The sequence below is a fragment of the Oncorhynchus nerka genome, linkage group LG20 (genome assembly GCF_034236695.1).
Source record: "Oncorhynchus nerka isolate Pitt River linkage group LG20, Oner_Uvic_2.0, whole genome shotgun sequence".
In the NCBI taxonomy this organism is placed as follows: Eukaryota; Metazoa; Chordata; class Actinopteri; order Salmoniformes; family Salmonidae; genus Oncorhynchus; species Oncorhynchus nerka.
In genome coordinates this window covers 81,013,077-81,030,168 of record NC_088415.1, presented here as the reverse complement: position 1 = coordinate 81,030,168, position 17,092 = coordinate 81,013,077, and the positions used below count along the sequence as shown (strand labels likewise).

The 17,092-nt window shown below is 40.2% G+C and overlaps 2 protein-coding genes across 2 annotated transcripts; one reads left to right on the top strand and one right to left on the bottom strand.

Annotated features, from left to right (window-relative positions):
* Positions 1-1,780: 1,780 nt before the first annotated feature.
* LOC115103223 (stress-associated endoplasmic reticulum protein 1) lies at positions 1,781-5,450 on the bottom strand. The gene is made up of 3 exons (XM_029624013.2): positions 5,191-5,450; positions 4,758-4,833; positions 1,781-3,045 (listed from the first exon to the last, which is right to left on the bottom strand). Exons 1-3 carry the CDS (start codon positions 5,272-5,274, stop codon positions 3,005-3,007), a joined length of 201 nt encoding a protein of 66 aa, XP_029479873.1. The 5' UTR covers positions 5,275-5,450; the 3' UTR covers positions 1,781-3,004.
* Positions 5,451-6,801: 1,351 nt separating this feature from the next.
* Positions 6,802-11,453, top strand: selenot1a (selenoprotein T, 1a). The gene is made up of 6 exons (XM_029624012.2): positions 6,802-7,006; positions 7,861-7,971; positions 8,662-8,788; positions 10,040-10,127; positions 10,257-10,423; positions 10,696-11,453. Exons 1-5 carry the CDS (start codon positions 6,867-6,869, stop codon positions 10,379-10,381), a joined length of 591 nt encoding a protein of 196 aa, XP_029479872.1. The 5' UTR covers positions 6,802-6,866; the 3' UTR covers positions 10,382-10,423; positions 10,696-11,453.
* Positions 11,454-17,092: the final 5,639 nt, after the last annotated feature.

Genomic DNA, 17,092 nt, shown 5'->3' with positions numbered 1-17,092 from the left:
GTGGAGGCTCCTGAGGGGAGGATGTCTCATAATAATGTCTGGAACGAAATGCTATGAATGGAATCAAACATCCAAACCATGCGTTTGATACTAGTCCAGCTATTAAGCTGGATTAAGCTATCCTCCCCTCAGCAGCCTCCACTGATGTGTGTGCGTGTGTGTACATACAGTTGAAGTCGGAAGTTTACATACACTTAGGTTGGAGCCATTAAAACTCGTATTTCAACCACTCCACACATTTCTTGTTAACAAACAATAGTTTGGCAAGTCGGTTACGACATCTACTTTGTGCATGACACAAGTCATTTTCCCAACAATTATTTACAGACAGAATTCACCGTATCCCAATTCCATTGGGTCAGAAGATTACATTCACTAAGTTGACTGTGACTTTAAACAGCTTGGAAAATTACAGAAAATGAAGGCCTACCTTCAAACTCAATGCCTCTTTGCTTGACATCATGGGCAAATCAAAAGAAATCAGCCAAGACCTCAGAATTTTTTTGTAGACCTCCACAAGTCTGGTTCATCCTTGGGAGCAATTTCCAAACGCCCGAAGGTACCACGTTCATCTGTACAAACAATTGTACGCAAGTATAAACACCATGGGACCACGCAGCCGTCATACCGCTCAGGAAGGAGACGCGTTCTGTCTCCTAGAGATTAACGTACTTTGGTGCGCAAAGTGCAAATCAATCCCAGAACAACAGCAAAGGACCCTGTGAAGATGCTGGAGGAAACAGGTAAAAAAGTATCTATATCCACAGTAAAACGAGTCCTATATTGACATAACCTGAAAGGCCGCTCAGCAAAGAAGAAGCCACTGCTCCAAAACCGCCATAAAAAAGCCAGACTACAGTATGCAACTGCACATGGGGCACAAAGATTGTACTTTTTGGAGAAATGTCCTCTGGTCTGATGAAACAAAATAGAACTGTTTGGCCATAATGACCAAAGTTATGTTTGGAGGAAAAATGGGGATGCTTGCATGCCGAAGAACACCATCCCAACCGTGAAGCACGGGGGTGGCAGCATCATGTTGTGCGGGTGCTTTGCTGCAGGAGGGACTGGTGCACTTCACAAAATAGATGGCATCATGAGGTAGGAAAATTGTGTGGATATATTGAAGCAACATCTCAAGTCATCAGTCAGGAAGTTAAAGCTTGGTCGCAAATGGGTCTTCCAAATGGACAATGACACCAAGCATACTTCCAAAGTTGTGGCAAAATGACTTAAGGACATCAATGTCAAGGTATTGGAGTGGCCATCACAAAGCCCTGACCTCAATCCCATAGAACATTTGTGGGCAGAACTGAAAAAGCGTGTGAGAGCAAGGAGGCCTACAAACCTGACTCAGTTATACCAGCTCTGTCAAGAGGAATGGGCCAAAATTCACCCAATTTATTGTGGGAAGCATGTGGAAGGCTACCTGAAACATTTGACCCAAGTTAAACAATTGAAAGGCAATGCTACCAAATACTAATCGAATGTATGTGAACTTCTGACACACTGTGAATGTGATGAAAGAAATTAAAGCTGAAATAAATCAGTCTCTCTACTATTATTCTGACATTTCACATTCTTAAAATAAAGTGGTGATCCTAACTGACCTAAAACTGAATTTTTACTGGGATTAAATGTCAGGATTTGTGAAAAACTGAGTTTAAATGAATTTGGCTAAATTGTATGTAAACTTTTGACTTCAACTGTACATGCAAATATGTTAGTATTTATTCTGGGTGATGATTGGCATCTTACATAAGAAAAGCACAAAATAATGTACCAATTATCATATTTTATTAATTTCGCTCTTACATTGCCAGCATACTTTATGCACAGTAAAATAACCAGGTTGACATTTTCATCCAGCCCTTAATATTTACTTCTAAACACTGGTTTAGTGAAGATAATTACATTTTATCCAGTAATCTTGAGCCTTGAACTGTTTCCGTAAACATGAGGACAGGACGTCAGATCAACTACCAAAGCTTGAAGATGTCCTTATCTTACTGATCCATATTCAACTGACTGTGGATCAGTTGACAATCCCAAAGCCGCAAGAATAGGCAGGGCCAATCAATAGATACAAAATATTTAAAAAGTAGATGAGGACTAGACCGCAAAAAACAATATGACTGCTTATCATTACGTACCACTAATTTCTACCAAAACCATATAGAGTTTGCCCAACTTCTTAAACCAACGCCATGTTAGCGGCTTTGAGCATTCCATTTGTATGACAAGTATTTTAATTATAGACATTCAGGAACTGTTTGATTATAAGGTGTCATGTAAATGCATCATAATGCCATAACTTCAATGTCCTAACTTTCTAAATACATGGCTCTGGTTTCTACCATTTAGTTGTTCTTTTGGCATGAGTATTATATCCAGCTTCAAATCTTGTGCTAAGATTTGTGTTGCTGAATTTCTTTCCAGTCTGACCAAGGCATTTGGCCATTCTACCAAACAGAAAACATGTTCAAAGCAAAACAGAACATTTCTTTCAATACACTAAATTAAAGTAGAAATTGTAGTTCATATTACACACTGAAATTACAACAAAGTGGTGGCAAATAAGACTTCTAGAAAGGACCACCAAAAACAGAGCTCACAATTCCACAAGATGGCCAACTTGCCTGAGATTGACAGAGCACATCACCTTATTATTTCAGAAACCCCACTATTGGAATGCAGCTTGATGGCTTTTTGTTGTGTGCTGAAAATTGTTAACCTCTATCATTTAAGGCACAAGGTAGGAATGACTCGACAGAGCTTGCCAAACGTAACCAGAGACAAATAACAAAGGTCAAACAAAATAATACAAATTAAGAACAGAAAGTCACAAAGTGCAAGACAGTGGCTCATCGTCCGTGGCCTAGCTGTGTGCAACTTAAGAAGACTGAGAATGTTGAGTGAAGGATAATGGGACGTCATCGAGCTGAGAGAGGTGGTACTTGGTTGGGCGGATACTGAGTGGAATGAACGGGGTGGACATTTCATCCTACATGCCCATCCGAATGCTCTGAATGATCTGGAAGATAGCTGTGGAGAGAGATAATTCAAATGTCAAGAAACAAATCTACACTGGAGTTCATTGACAAGGAATTTAGCTGAGTCAAAGAACCCCTCAGATGACGCTAGAAAACCCTGACCCAAAGTGAAGGTTTTTATTCACTGACAACAGCAGTCGTCATTGAAGCTCGGAACACTGTTGGGAACTTACCAGTATGTACTGCTGGAATAGTTTACCTTTTCTCCTTTCTTTTAACTTGCCAGTGTGACTATATCCCTCCTTTCCTGCAAAGTATTAATTTATGTTTCCAAGGTGACTAATGTAATTGCTCTATTATGTTCTGCTGGAATCTCTGAAAGTGTTGCCAAACCCACTGACTACTAAAAGCCTGGACTGGGACAAATAGCGGGAGGGGAGGACTAGGGAGTAAGCCAAAATGTCAAATCAGACCACACAGAAACAGTACAAACATTCTGTCTGACCCAGGATAAATGACGAAAACAGACTCCCAACAGTTAGCAGGCGGAGTTCTTCGAACACTTATCAAAACTGGTCTTTCCCTAATATTAGCTGAGAGAGGCAACAAGCGCATTGATATTGCCTGTCAAAAAGCTAATATTGACAAAAAGATAGATGTGCAGAGGCTGACAACCCTTTGGCTGTGAGGAGATGTAGTGGTCCTTCGTAGCTCAGTTGGTAGAGCGTGGTGCTTGTAACGCCAGGGTAGTGGATTCGATTCCAGAGACCACCCATACGTAAAATATATGCATGGATGACTGTAAGTCACTTTGGATAAAAGCGTCTGCTATATGGCATATATTAAAGAGCCTAACAAACCCCTAAATGAGACCATTGCTTGGTTTGAATACGGTATGAAGGTCCTGCCTACTTCCTGGATCATGTCCCACACTGTTTTTCAATGGCCTTATTATAGCATCATGAAACCGTGACCATTTAAGATACTGTATATGTACAATTCTATTAGTATTTGTGGATTAATTTAATTCTACCCAATGCCTTTGAACATTTTCAATTACACAAAAATAAAATGTCATTGAAAAACCTTAATGAAAGGCATCAGGTAAATGTAAATGATTCCACAAATATGAATATAATCTTACAGGAATTTGATTATATAGTCTTGAAGGCCATTCAAAAACTGAGTGGTCCATGATCCAGGAAGTAGGCGGGACATTCATACTGTAGACGTGGGTGTATACTAGGAACCAAACAAGGAGGGACCTACCTGAATTTGTCCAATAGAAACAAATTTTTGTTGCAAAAGATTTTCCGTTTGCTACAGTTTGGACTAATGATTACACCCCTGGTCTACTTCAAAGACTGTTTGTGAGATAAGGTTATGAGATATGTTTTTTATTTCAACGTTATATTCAGCACCATAACAAGTCGTACAAGACATCACACCTGTGGGAATGTGAACACCTGCACACACTTGAGAGAGAACACATGCTCATTTCAGATATGAAGAAAGAAGCAATGGGAGGACACAATTTGCCCCAGCAGTACGATTTCACATTCCAAATCTACACTTGTAGACCTCAAAGGTATAGATAGGTAAGCAATTTGGTTTCATCTGGCCTTATGACAAGCTCGGCAGAATGTTGGATACACCTTTCCAATCCTTTCAGATCAACAAAAGTGTCTGGGATAAAGTATGGATCAATTTCAGAGTTATGCTCATCATCACTGGGAAATTAGTAAAATAGTCAACAGAACTCACCTGATCCACACACAACAAAGATGAAGAGGGCCAACAACCATGGTCCCACAGCCACCTTATCATCTTGAGGGTTTCTCTGTGAAACCAAATACAGTACACGTCATGCTACTGTACTAACATGGCAACGGTCAAACATGTATCATTCTCAAACCGGTAATCAGAAACATACAGCTGTTTAAATAGAATGTAAACAACTTTGTATGATGTTACATTTATTGGATACTATCGCAACAGCTGACCAAAGATTGAAAGCTTGAGCTGGGCAACTTGGCAATTTGCATATACTATGGGCAAAGCATAAGTGAATGTTGACAAAAACTAAACAAAAACAACTAGCAAGCAATCAGAAAATTAAGCATTTGCTAGTTACTAATTTCAAGTAACATATTCCTTAACCCGTTTGCAAACCAAAATAAAATGGTTCAAATGTTACCGTAGATTTGGCTACGTTGCCTCTTTGCGTGATATTCTTGCTGTGTTTTTCGTTGGCCATACGAATCCTCTGTTTGGCGACCATCTTCCAAATAAGTAGGTTATGAATTATTTTACAAAAATGTGGAATGTTAGTTATATTGTTAATCTGGCTTACTGGTATGCAGCTGGCACTCGTCTACTCTACAGTACAAAATGTTTCAAAAGGGAGAATAAAAGCAGGGCAAATGTCTACGTATGCAAAGTCTTAAGCCCGCCCACACAGGAAGACCGCATTTCGAACGTGCAATGTATATTTGCTATATCTTTCCGCCGCTCACTGTGTGGCGATATAGTTCTTCCCACTTGGATCATTACAAACGATCGCTTACCATATTATTGCATTTGCTAGTGTAGTTTCACAATTCTAGTACTTCAGCTCTTTCGACTTTTATATATGTAGTAAATGCAAACCTAATGCACTTGACTTCGATGGCTGCATTGACAGAGACATGTTCATTTCAAATTCATTTCAGTAGTTTTTTAAATTCATTTCAGTAGTGTCTTCATTTTTGTATATGGAACATGTACGGTAGGACAATGGTTACCCAAACAAACAATGGTCAGAATGTACTCAAGCGGCAGAGTTGATATTCGCGTTTATAAACCCAGGGTCGTTACAGTACTGATATATCCAATCCACAGTTAGATGACAGGCAAGGCACTGCACTTGGTTGTGTGCAGTAAGATAATTCAATAGTGCAGTAAGATAATTCAATATTACAATTTACATATTTTTTGTTGTTGATAATTCAATTGTACAGGTAAACGGTCACCTACTCATTGTTGATGCTCGTTGCGCATCAATTTTAAAGCGTTTGTTCTTGTGATGCGGTCTTTAATGATGACGTGTATCTATTTACCTATGCCAAAGAGTTTTATAACTAAACCAAGATAGACCACAGCTTGTAATTTCAATTGGCTGCAAATGAGTCATAGGGGCAGAACACGCAAAAGCTAGCGAGATCCCATTGGCGTGTGCTAATATATTTCCGTTAAGGAACGCCTACTCTGACGTCTAAACAGACTTTCTCTGGTTGAGCAACGCTCTTTTTTATTTAACCTTTATTTAACTAGGCATGTCAGTTAAGAAAAATATATTATTTAAAAATAAGGTCTACCCCCTAACCTGGACGACGCTGGACCAATTGTGCGCCGCCCTATGGGACTCCCGATCACGACCGGTTGTGATTACAGCCCGTGATCGAACCAGGGTCTATAGTGACGCCTCTAGCACCGAGATGCCGTGCCTTAGACCACTGCGACACTCAGGAGCCTTAAAATTGGCTCGTTAACGTGTTTTTTGTAAGTGGCTTTGAAGGTGTACTGTCATGTATATTCATACTCAGAAAAATCACAGAATTTATTAAACATGTGCTTAATTTTTCACTGAACTGTGACGTTTCACTTAATTTCTCGGGCAATATGCTGCGTTCATACTAGTCAAAACTCTGACATGTCTGACTTGCTAACTGGTTGCAGTTATATTACGTTACGTGCCGCGTTCAATCAGTTAGCAAGTCGGAAATGTAAGTATTTCCGAATTCCGTCTATAACGTGAACCTGGCAATAGTTTCACAGAGCAGAGTGGGGGACGGGAGCACCGGACTGATGCAGTAGTGAAGAAATCGTAGCAGAATGGCGGAGAGGTGGCTACCTTTTTCGATCATATTTCTAGGAGTTCTCTCCTTGTATTGTGCTGCGTCGGCTGATAACAGCGGCATTAAGAAGATGAAGATGCAATTTGCAACAGGGCCACTTCTTAAATTCCAAATCTGGTAAGGGAGTACAATACATTTTGAGTAGACCTCTGTTGTTCAGTTAGCATTAGCTACTTGCCTGTGTGTGTCTAAACCGAATTTGCATTTCCTGTCTCGGAACAAGAATCGTTATAATTTCCATGTAATCGAATTGACTGTCAAACTGGTGTAGCGTCCGATATTTTTGTTCAAAACATTATCTAACCTATTTTTCTTGAATTAATTATTTAGCTAGGAGTAACGAGCTAACGAATTAGCTACGGCAGTGCAAAGCTACTGTAGTTAGTTAAATCCTATTAGGTAACTAGCTAACTAATTCTGCTCAGGAAGTTGGGTGGGTGCAGTCAAATAACCTTATTCAGCGCAGTATTTTTGGTTAGCTAACAACATCCACATGTTTATGTAGCTAAATGACAACCGTGTTTTGTCTGTTGTTAATTAATCATCTGTAGGTGAGAGTTTGAAAAAACATCTAGTTAGCTACTCCCACTGTCAAATCGTTAATCCTGTGATTTGCATACCCTTGTAGGCAATAACTGTTGGATTCATTTATACCATATCAAGAGCATGGTATTAACTCAAACCAAGGGAGATATGTGTTTGGAATGTGAAATGGTTATGTTCAGTAGTTTAATGATGCATTTGTGCAATAGAGTAACCGTGTGCCATACAATGAAATGTCACCACATGCTTTACTGGCAACACACCAGTATTAGCATGGAAGTCGCAACAACCAATCAAAGATGACTTTAGTTTGTGTATATGTTTGGCTGTGACCAAGTGTATCTAGCCTTGCCTCTGAGGACTGTGTGTTATTCTGAGTGCCCCACTGTCTGTTCCCCTGACTCTGGCCCTGTTTGACTCTCTCTCAGCATCTCCTGAGGGTACAAGAGGGTGTTTGAGGAGTACATGCAGGTCTTGTACCAGCGGTACCCAGACATCCGCATTGAGGGAGAGAACTACCTTCCTCTACCCCTCTACCGGTAAATTACACTCAATGATGTATATAAACCCTGGATTGCTGATGTTATGTATTGGCCATTGAGAGGCTTTGAAGCCACCGGTCGGCCATATTGGTACTCCCCAGTAGGAGCAGTCCTCCATAGGAATGAATGGAATTCTACAGTATTTCTGTTCAACGTTTCAAGAACAAAATTACATGTATTTACATATTTGTGTTGTTGTGGGGACCGTTACATTAGTCATGTCAATTAAAGTAGAATTTTTTGAGATGTTTTTACCTTTTATTTTTATGTTTAGCTTACAATGTAATAATGTATAATGTCATTACAATATGCATTGAGGTGTCTATAATAATGTAGACATTAATAAATTAATTTCTATAGGAGTGCTAAGATGGAGGTACAGTGGCTTCAACACAGCGCTCCCTATCAGACATCTAGTGTATATCAAAAGAACTGGTTACACTGTGTGCCACCATACCATGGAAACACTTGACACTTAAATTTGAAGTATATTGCAATGTATTCTTCCATGTGTGGTTGTTAACAACAAATTGACCCTCAGGTCTTCATCTGTTCTGGGCCTAAGGGCTAACACACTACATACTGCTGGGTGCAAAACCCTTTTCTTTGTTGACGATTTACACCTTGATATCTGCCACTGTGTTCTACCCTCTCTCTGGAAGTTGACATCTTGTTTGCTGTCCTCAGACATGTTGCTTCCTTCCTGTCCATGTTCAAGCTGGCACTGATCGGACTGATCATCATCGGCAAGGACCCTTTTGCACTCTGCCGTATGCAAGCCCCAGGCATCTGGGTCTGGGGACAGGAGAATAAGGTGAGACTCTCTTAGGTTAAAAAAATGCTACATGACACTTGGTGTTAATATCACACGCATACCGTATGTTATTGTATAGCCATGTTGATATGTGTTTATTTAACTCAGTCCTTAAGAGATACATTGAAGATGTAAGAGTAGTCATAGGCAAGTCACTACTGAGTAGTGACTACTGAGAGACAAACACACTCATACCTTACCCATGGGAGTTCATAACAACTGTTTGTTGTTTTACCTGGCTATGAACCTGGATCTCCACGGTAACATGAGCCAGTGGTGCTGAAGTAGAGTGCACGCAGTATTGAAATCCCATCCATATATACAGTGAGCTCCAATAGTAGAGCGAGAAAGTTAGACGCACAAATATCCTCCCCCCAAGACATGCTAACCTCTCACCAGGGGTGGGTTGAATTTTTGGGGGAGGGGGGGGTTGTGATATTTATGATTAACTTTCTCACTAATTATTCATGATTCATTCAGGATTATCTGTAATCATGGTAGCATCCACATTAATGGAGAAGTGTTTTCAAAACATTCTATTCTTATTTACAATAAAATTTACTCAAATGACATTTCTATTGGGCACAAAATAATCTGAAACACAACCAAAACAAACAGCAAATGCATCTAACACCTTTATAGAATAACAATCTTGATGTAATCATTGCGTTCTAGGAATATGGGATGAAATAATAACCTTTTTACTACTTTAATACACAAGTGAATTTTACCCAATACTTTTGGTACCCTAAAATGGGGGGTTCACCTGATATGGATGAAAATATCCTCAAATGAAAGCTTTAACCTCATTGTCATTATATCATTTCAAATCCAAAGCGCTGGAGTACAGAGCCGAAACAACAGTCCCAATAGTTTTGGTGCTTACAATATATGCAAAACACACTGGGCAAATAAGAATGTACTTGGGTTATGTAAGCAGTAACACGGGAGCACTATATTACTCTTGTGTGTTCCTCTGCCTACCGCTACAACATGTTGCTGTTTTATCCTTGAGCTGGGGTACACAGGCTATGGAACAATTTGAGATTGTTATCTATACTTATATACATGTTACATACAAACTTTCTAACTCAAATTGACAACCAGTGAACTTTGCCCCAGTAATCTCAAATCCTGATGTGTAGACATCATTTATCTATGTGTCATGTTAGACACCAGAGAAGATGGAATCCATGGCAAAACACTCATCGATTGGTGTTGATATTGAGTTTCTGTTTGTGTCTCTTTCAGATTTATGCCTGCATGATGGTGTTCTTCTTCAGCAACATGATTGAAAACCAGTGTATGTCAACAGGAGCATTTGAAATCACATTAAACGGTAAGGCTCACTTTGCCACATTACTTGTTTGCATGAGTATGCACAAATCCTCCACGGACCTTTCATCATTGTAAAACATCACACAGAAAAGAGTGTGGAGAGTTTATGTGTTTGTACCTACCTGGGCAGATGTGCCAGTGTGGTCCAAGCTGGAGTCAGGTCACCTGCCCTCCATGCAGCAGCTGGTCCAGATCCTGGAGAACGAGATGAAGATGAATGTACCCATGGACACACTCCCCCACCACCGCTCCTAACCCTGTCTCATCCCCCCCGGATGGAGCCATAGACCCCTCCACGTACGGAACCCTCCTCCACGTCTTCTATCCACCTCAGTCTGCACAGTGGAAAGAACCACCATCTCTCTCACACACACTATCTCAGACTTATTTACAATGTGGTATGGTGTTTGTGTGCTTAAATGTTCTATTCACATGACCATAGTTGTCAGTTTAGGAATACTGAACCTACTCAACCTTCCATCAAAAGTTAGGGTGTAATTTTTTGACCGAACTTCAAGGACTTTTGGATGCGCTTGATGTACTCACTTTTGTCTCTATTTCCTCTGCAGGTTTGAGGTGGGTTTCTCAATGGACTGTGAGGTGATGTTAATGAAGGTCTGCGCTGAAGGCAGGAAGACTGCTAGCTCAGACTGGATGTCCCCATTGCTCCTCACCACGCCCCTTTGACGCCCCGCCCCTGATGCTGGCTTGGGATCTATGGCAACCGCAACAGCCATTTTCTTGTACTATTACTACTGCAGATCATTCATCTTGTTGCAATAAACATTCAGTTTTGTCTCTTATGCTCACATGGATCAATTTAAGAGCAACAATATTGATGTGAATGGTCAGATATTAGAGATTCATATAGATTTACCCCCCCTTCCAGATCACAGGTCTTTAATTAGCCACACATCGATCCATGTGAGTTAGGCATGACCATAGGCGGCATGTCCATAAGGCCAAAATGATATAGCCTAATTAGCCTTTTCCTGTCTATACAGAAAAAAGAAAATCATTTCAAATGGGCTACTAAAGTATGATTTGCCCATAGCGGGTCATAAGCATTGCCTGCAGTCGGAACACACGGCATACACCAAATGCATAATTGTTTAGTTGTGACTGTCATTGAAATGCAAAGGCTCAGCCAGGCATTTCACAATGTTTCAAAATACAACTGAAAACCTAGTTTGAGAAGTAAACCTTTATTGCTGTCAGGAGAAAACAATGAAAAGACTAATCTGACTATTAACAATTATCAACTTAATTGAGCTAGTGGACCCCATCTTGACAGCGGTGTGAATAAAATAAAACGTTTAAGAGTTAATTTCCTCCAATTCTACACATTTTGCTGTGGGGCAGAGAGGAAGATTAGCTGTTTTACAATTCATTCCCTGCAATAATATATATATTTTTGCCATAGGGAGGAGAGAAATGCTTTAAGTTTAATATATGAATGAGACTAACAAAATCAACAGTGGCTGGTAATTTGACCATGACAACTAGTTGACCGCTAAATTCATTTAGCAATCTCCCCCCAAAAATGCTGATGTAAAACCAAATTTCGAAATTGCTCCTTGTGCATTCTACTATTCCGAGGGCCGCCAGTTGCCCTGTCCGAAGCCTACTGTACGCTATACATGCTCAGCATTACATCCAACAAGTATTGAGTTATATTATTAGCCTAAATTATGACAATACAATCTACTCATCACATTACGAATAGTAGGCTTGCATAAGTGCAAATGCGATGATGCATGGAATGGTTTATTATGAAGGTGCATTTTTATGGTGAAAATTTGCTTCCCCAAACTTAACTCACACGCCTCATAGTCATGACGTTTTGCTTTTGAGCCATTATTTATATTATAACCATTGTTAGTGAACTACACGGAAAACATTTTACATCATCTGATCATGAGCATTTGAATAACATTTAAAATAGCATTTCAGAATGATTGTAATTTGTATATTTCTTTGTATAGCTGGAAGTGGAGCTAAGAAGATTAATCATTTGTCTGTCTAATGGTGAAAGAGTTGGGTGAGCTCGGACAAGGTCAACTGGTTTCAGTGGTTGGTATGACGATAAGTCAATTATTTTCTAAAGTGACTACGCGGATGAGGTCAAGAGAAAAACCACACCAGCTGTTTTTCAAAGGTTACGTGCACAGATAAATCCAGGAAGGGATACATTTTTGTAAGAAACAGGATCACAGTTTCATCCTAAAGTTCTTTGTAAATGCAGGAGACCGATAACTTCGCAGATGTAAAGTGTATTGGAAATGTATTGATTTAGAATTTGCACCCTTCAGTACTTATGGAGGACTACAATGGATAGAAATTATATTCAAGGTACACTATATAAACTACCGTTCAAAAGTTTGGGGTCACTTAGAAATGTCCTTGTTTTTGAGAGAAAAGCACATTTTTTGTCCATTAAAATAACATAAAATTGATCAGAAACACAATGTTGACATGTTTAATGTTGTAAATGATTATCATATATTCCATTATATTATATTCCATATGTTCCATTAAACAGCCATTTACAACATTAACAATGTATACACTGTATTTCTGATCAATTTTATGTTATTTTAATGGACAAAAATTTTGCTTTTCTTTCAATAACAAGGACATTTCTAAGTGACCCCAAACTTTTGAACGGTAGTGTATAAAAGTATATACAAACTTTTGACTCATCTCATACACTGTAATTACTGTGTATCTTTCCTGTTGTCTAGTCACTTTATTCCTAGTTATATGTACATACACTATATATACAAAAGTATGTGGATACCCCTTCAAATGAGTGGATCAGCTATTTCAGCCAAACCCGTTACTGACAGGTGTATAAAATAGAGCACACCGCCATGCAATCTCCACAGAGAAACATTGGCAGTAGAATGGCCTTACTGAAGAGCTCAGTGACTTTCAACGTGGCACCGTCATAGGATGCCAACTTTCCAACAAGTCAGTTTAGAATGACATTGTAGATGATTCTGTGCTTCCAACTTTGTGGCAACAGTTTGGGGAAGTCCTTTTCCTGTTTCAGCATGACAATGCCCCCGTGCATGAAGCGAGGTCCATACAGAAGTGGTTTGTTCGAGATCGGTGTGGAAGAAATTGACTGGTCTGCACAGAGCCCTCACCTCAACCACATTGAACACCTTTGCAATGAATTGGAACGCAGACTGCGAGCCAGGCCTAATCGCCCAATATCGGTGCCCGACCTCACTAATGCTCTGAATGGAAGCAAGTCTCCAAAGCATTGTTTTAACATCTAGTAGAAAGCCTTCCCAGAAGAGTGGAGGCTGTTATAGCAGAAAAGGGGGGACCAACTCCATATTAATGCCCATGATTTTGGAATGAGATATTCAATGAGCAGGTGTCCCCATACATGAGGATAATGTATCAACATCCAGACAGACTCAGGGCTCTCTGGTTTTAGTCCCTCAGCCATCTCTAACGACTCCTCCTTCTTCTGCTCTAGCTCAAAAGTTCTGAGCATTTCCTATATAAAATAAATTTATTCTAATCTTACAATAAAGCATGAAATGAATGATTTCTAATCTAATGCAGTACTTTGCCAGGCCTGTTTGTGGAACAGCCTACTCTTAACACACCATTGGCAATGTTCCAATACCATCTAATAAAATGATTTCCTAGCTAATCACTGACAGTTGAAATGGCTGGAATAATCTTTGCAGTAACACTTTCAGTTCGGGCCCCTGGATTCTTTCTGACCATGTGACTTGACCAGGAAAAACTCTGGGTTGTACTCTATCACAAGGACTTAGAGTTCTTCAGGATGCGTCTTTGACCCGCTCAAATTAAACGAGCGTCGGTGAACCACATGGGGATTTTATCTCAAATCTCAAAAATGTATCTGAGCAGCTAAGTCCTGGCCCATGTCCTGTAGTGTACACCCGGCTTTATGCGGAGACGTCAGGAGTAAATTCCTAGAAATGCGTGGAAAGCCACACTTAACAAATCCCTTTAATGAGAGAATTCCGTTAGAGTGTTCCACAACTGAAGCTTCTGTACTGTTCAGCTATTAACAATGTAAATAGTCAAAACGAAATAACTAAGTGTGTTGCATGGTAAGATGCCCCTTCCCATCATTCTTCTTCACACCAAAAGCTATCAATACTGAAAAAAAATATGAATGCAACATGCAATAATTTCTAAGATTTTACTGAGTTACACTTCATATAAGGAAATCAGTCAACTGAAATAAATTCATTAGGACCTAATCTATAGATTTCACACGGCTGGGAATACATATCTGTTGGTCAGATACCTTAAAGAAAAATCAGGATCAGAAAACCAGTCAGTATCTGGTGTGACCACCATTAGCCTCATGCAGTGCGACACATCTCCTTCGTATAGAGTTGATCAGGCTGTTGATTGTGGCCTGTGGAATGTTGTGCGAAGTGCTGGATATTGGCGGGAACTGGAACACACGGCCATACACGTCAATCCAGAGCATCCCAAACATACTCATTGGGTGACACTTCTGGTGAGTATGAAGGCAATGGAAGAATTGGGACATTTTCAGCTTCCAGGAATTGTGTACAGATCCTTGCGACATGGGGTCGTGCATTATCATGCTGAAACATGAGGTGATGACGGCAGATGAATGGCATGAAAATGGGCCTCAGGATCTCGCCACGGTATCTCTGTGCATTCAAATTGCCATTGATAAAAAGCACTTTTTTTTGTCCATAGCTTATGCCTGCCTAACCATAACCCCACCATGGGGCACTCTGTTCACAAAGTTGACATCAGCAAATCGCATGACCACAAGACCGGTTGGACATACTGCCAAATTATCTAAAATGACGTCGAAGCCGGCTTATGGTAAAGAAATTAACATTAAATTATCTGGCAACAGCTCAGGTGGACATTCCTGCAGTCAGCATGCCAATTGCACACTCCCTCGAAACTGCGGCATTGTGTTGTGTATGAAAAATTCACATTTGAGTATTTTTATTCTCCCCAGCACAAGGTGCACCTGTGTAATGATTATTCTGTTTAATCGGCTTCTTTACAGTGCATTTGAAAAGTATTCAGACCCCTTCACTTTTTCCACATTTTGTTACGTTACAGCCTTATTCTAAAATTGATTTTCTATTCTTCTCATCAATCTACATATAATACCCCATAATGACAAAGCAAAAACAGGTTTTTAGACATTTTTGCAACAAAAAAATATATAATAAAACTGAAATACCACATTTACATAAGTATTCAGACCCTTTACTAAGTACTTTGTTAAGCACCTTTGGCAGCGATTACAGCCTTGAGTCTTCTTGGGTATGACGCTACAAGCTTGCCACACCTGCATTTGGGTTTCTCCCTTTCTTCTCTGCAGATCCTCTCAAGCTCTGTCAGGTTGGATGGGGACCATCTCTGCACATCTATTTTCAGCTCTCTCCATAGATGTTCGATCGGGTTCAAGTCTGGGCTTTGGCTGGGCCACTCAAGGACATTTAGAGACTTGTCCCGAAGCCACTCCTGTGTTGTCTTGGCTGTGTGCTTAGGGTCGTTGTCCTGTTGGAAGGTGAACCTTTGCCCTAGTCTGAGGACCTGAGCACTCTGTAGCAGGTTTTCATCAAGGATCTCTCTGTACTTTTCTCCATTCATCTTTCCCTCAATCCTGACTAGTCTCCCAGTCCATGCCACTGAAAACATTTCCACAGCTCGATGATGCCACCACCATGCTTCACCGTAGGGATGGTCCCAGGTTTCCTACAGACGTGACGCTCTGCATTCAGGCCTAAGAGTTCAGTCTTGGTTTCATCAGACCAGAGAATCTTGTTTCTCATTCAGGAGTCATTTAGGTGCCTTTTGGCAAAATCCTAGCGGGCTGTGATGTGCCTTTTACTGTGGAGTGGCTTCTGCCCGGCCATTCTACCATTAAGGCCTGATTGGTGGAGTGCTGCAGAGATGGTTGCCCACAGAGAAACTCTGGAGCTCTGTCAGAATGACCTTTGGGTTCATGGTCACCTCCCTGACCAAGGCGCTTCTCCCCCGATTGCCCAGCTCTAAGAAGAGTCTTGGTGCTTACTGTGTTCTTGGGGACCTTCAATGCCGCATAAATGTTTTGGTGCCTCGACACAATCCTGTCTCGGAACTCTACATTCAATTCCTTCGACCTCATGGCTTGGTTTTTGCTCCTTATATAGACAGGTGTGTGCCTGTCCAAATCATGTCCAATCAATTGAATTTACCACAGGTGGACTCCCAAGTTGTAGAAACATTTCAAGGATGATCAATGGGAACAGGATGCACCTAAACTCAATTGAGTCTCAGCAAATGGGCTGAATACTTATGTATTTTTGTCATTATGGGGTATTGTGTTATAGATTGATGAGGGAAAATTGTTATTTTATCCATGTTAGAATAAGGCTGTAACGGAACAAAATGTGTTAAAAGTCAAGAGGTGTGAATACTTTCCGAATGTACTGTATATGCCACACCTGTCAGGTGGATGGATTATCTTGGCAAGCGAGAAATGTTTACTAACCAGGTTGTAAGCAAATTTGTGCACATCATTTGAGAGAAATAAGCTTTTACAGTACTATGCAAAAGTTTTAGGCAGGTGTGAAAAAATGCTCTAAAGTAAGAATTCTTTCAAAAATAAACATGTTAATAGTTTATATTTATCAATTAACAAAATGCAAAGTGAATGAACAGAATAAAAATCTACATCAAATCAACCCTTTGCCTTCAAAACAGCGTCAATTCTTCTAGGTACGCAGTTTAAGGAACTCGTCAGGTAGGTTGGCCTTAACATCTTGGAGAATTAACCACAGTTTTTATGTGGATTTAGGCGGCTTTCAGGTGCTTCTCTCTCTTCATGTAATCCCAGACAGACTCGATGATGTTGAGATCAGGGCTCTGTGGGGGCCATACCATCACATCCAGGACTCCTTGTTCTTCTTTACGCTGAAGATACAG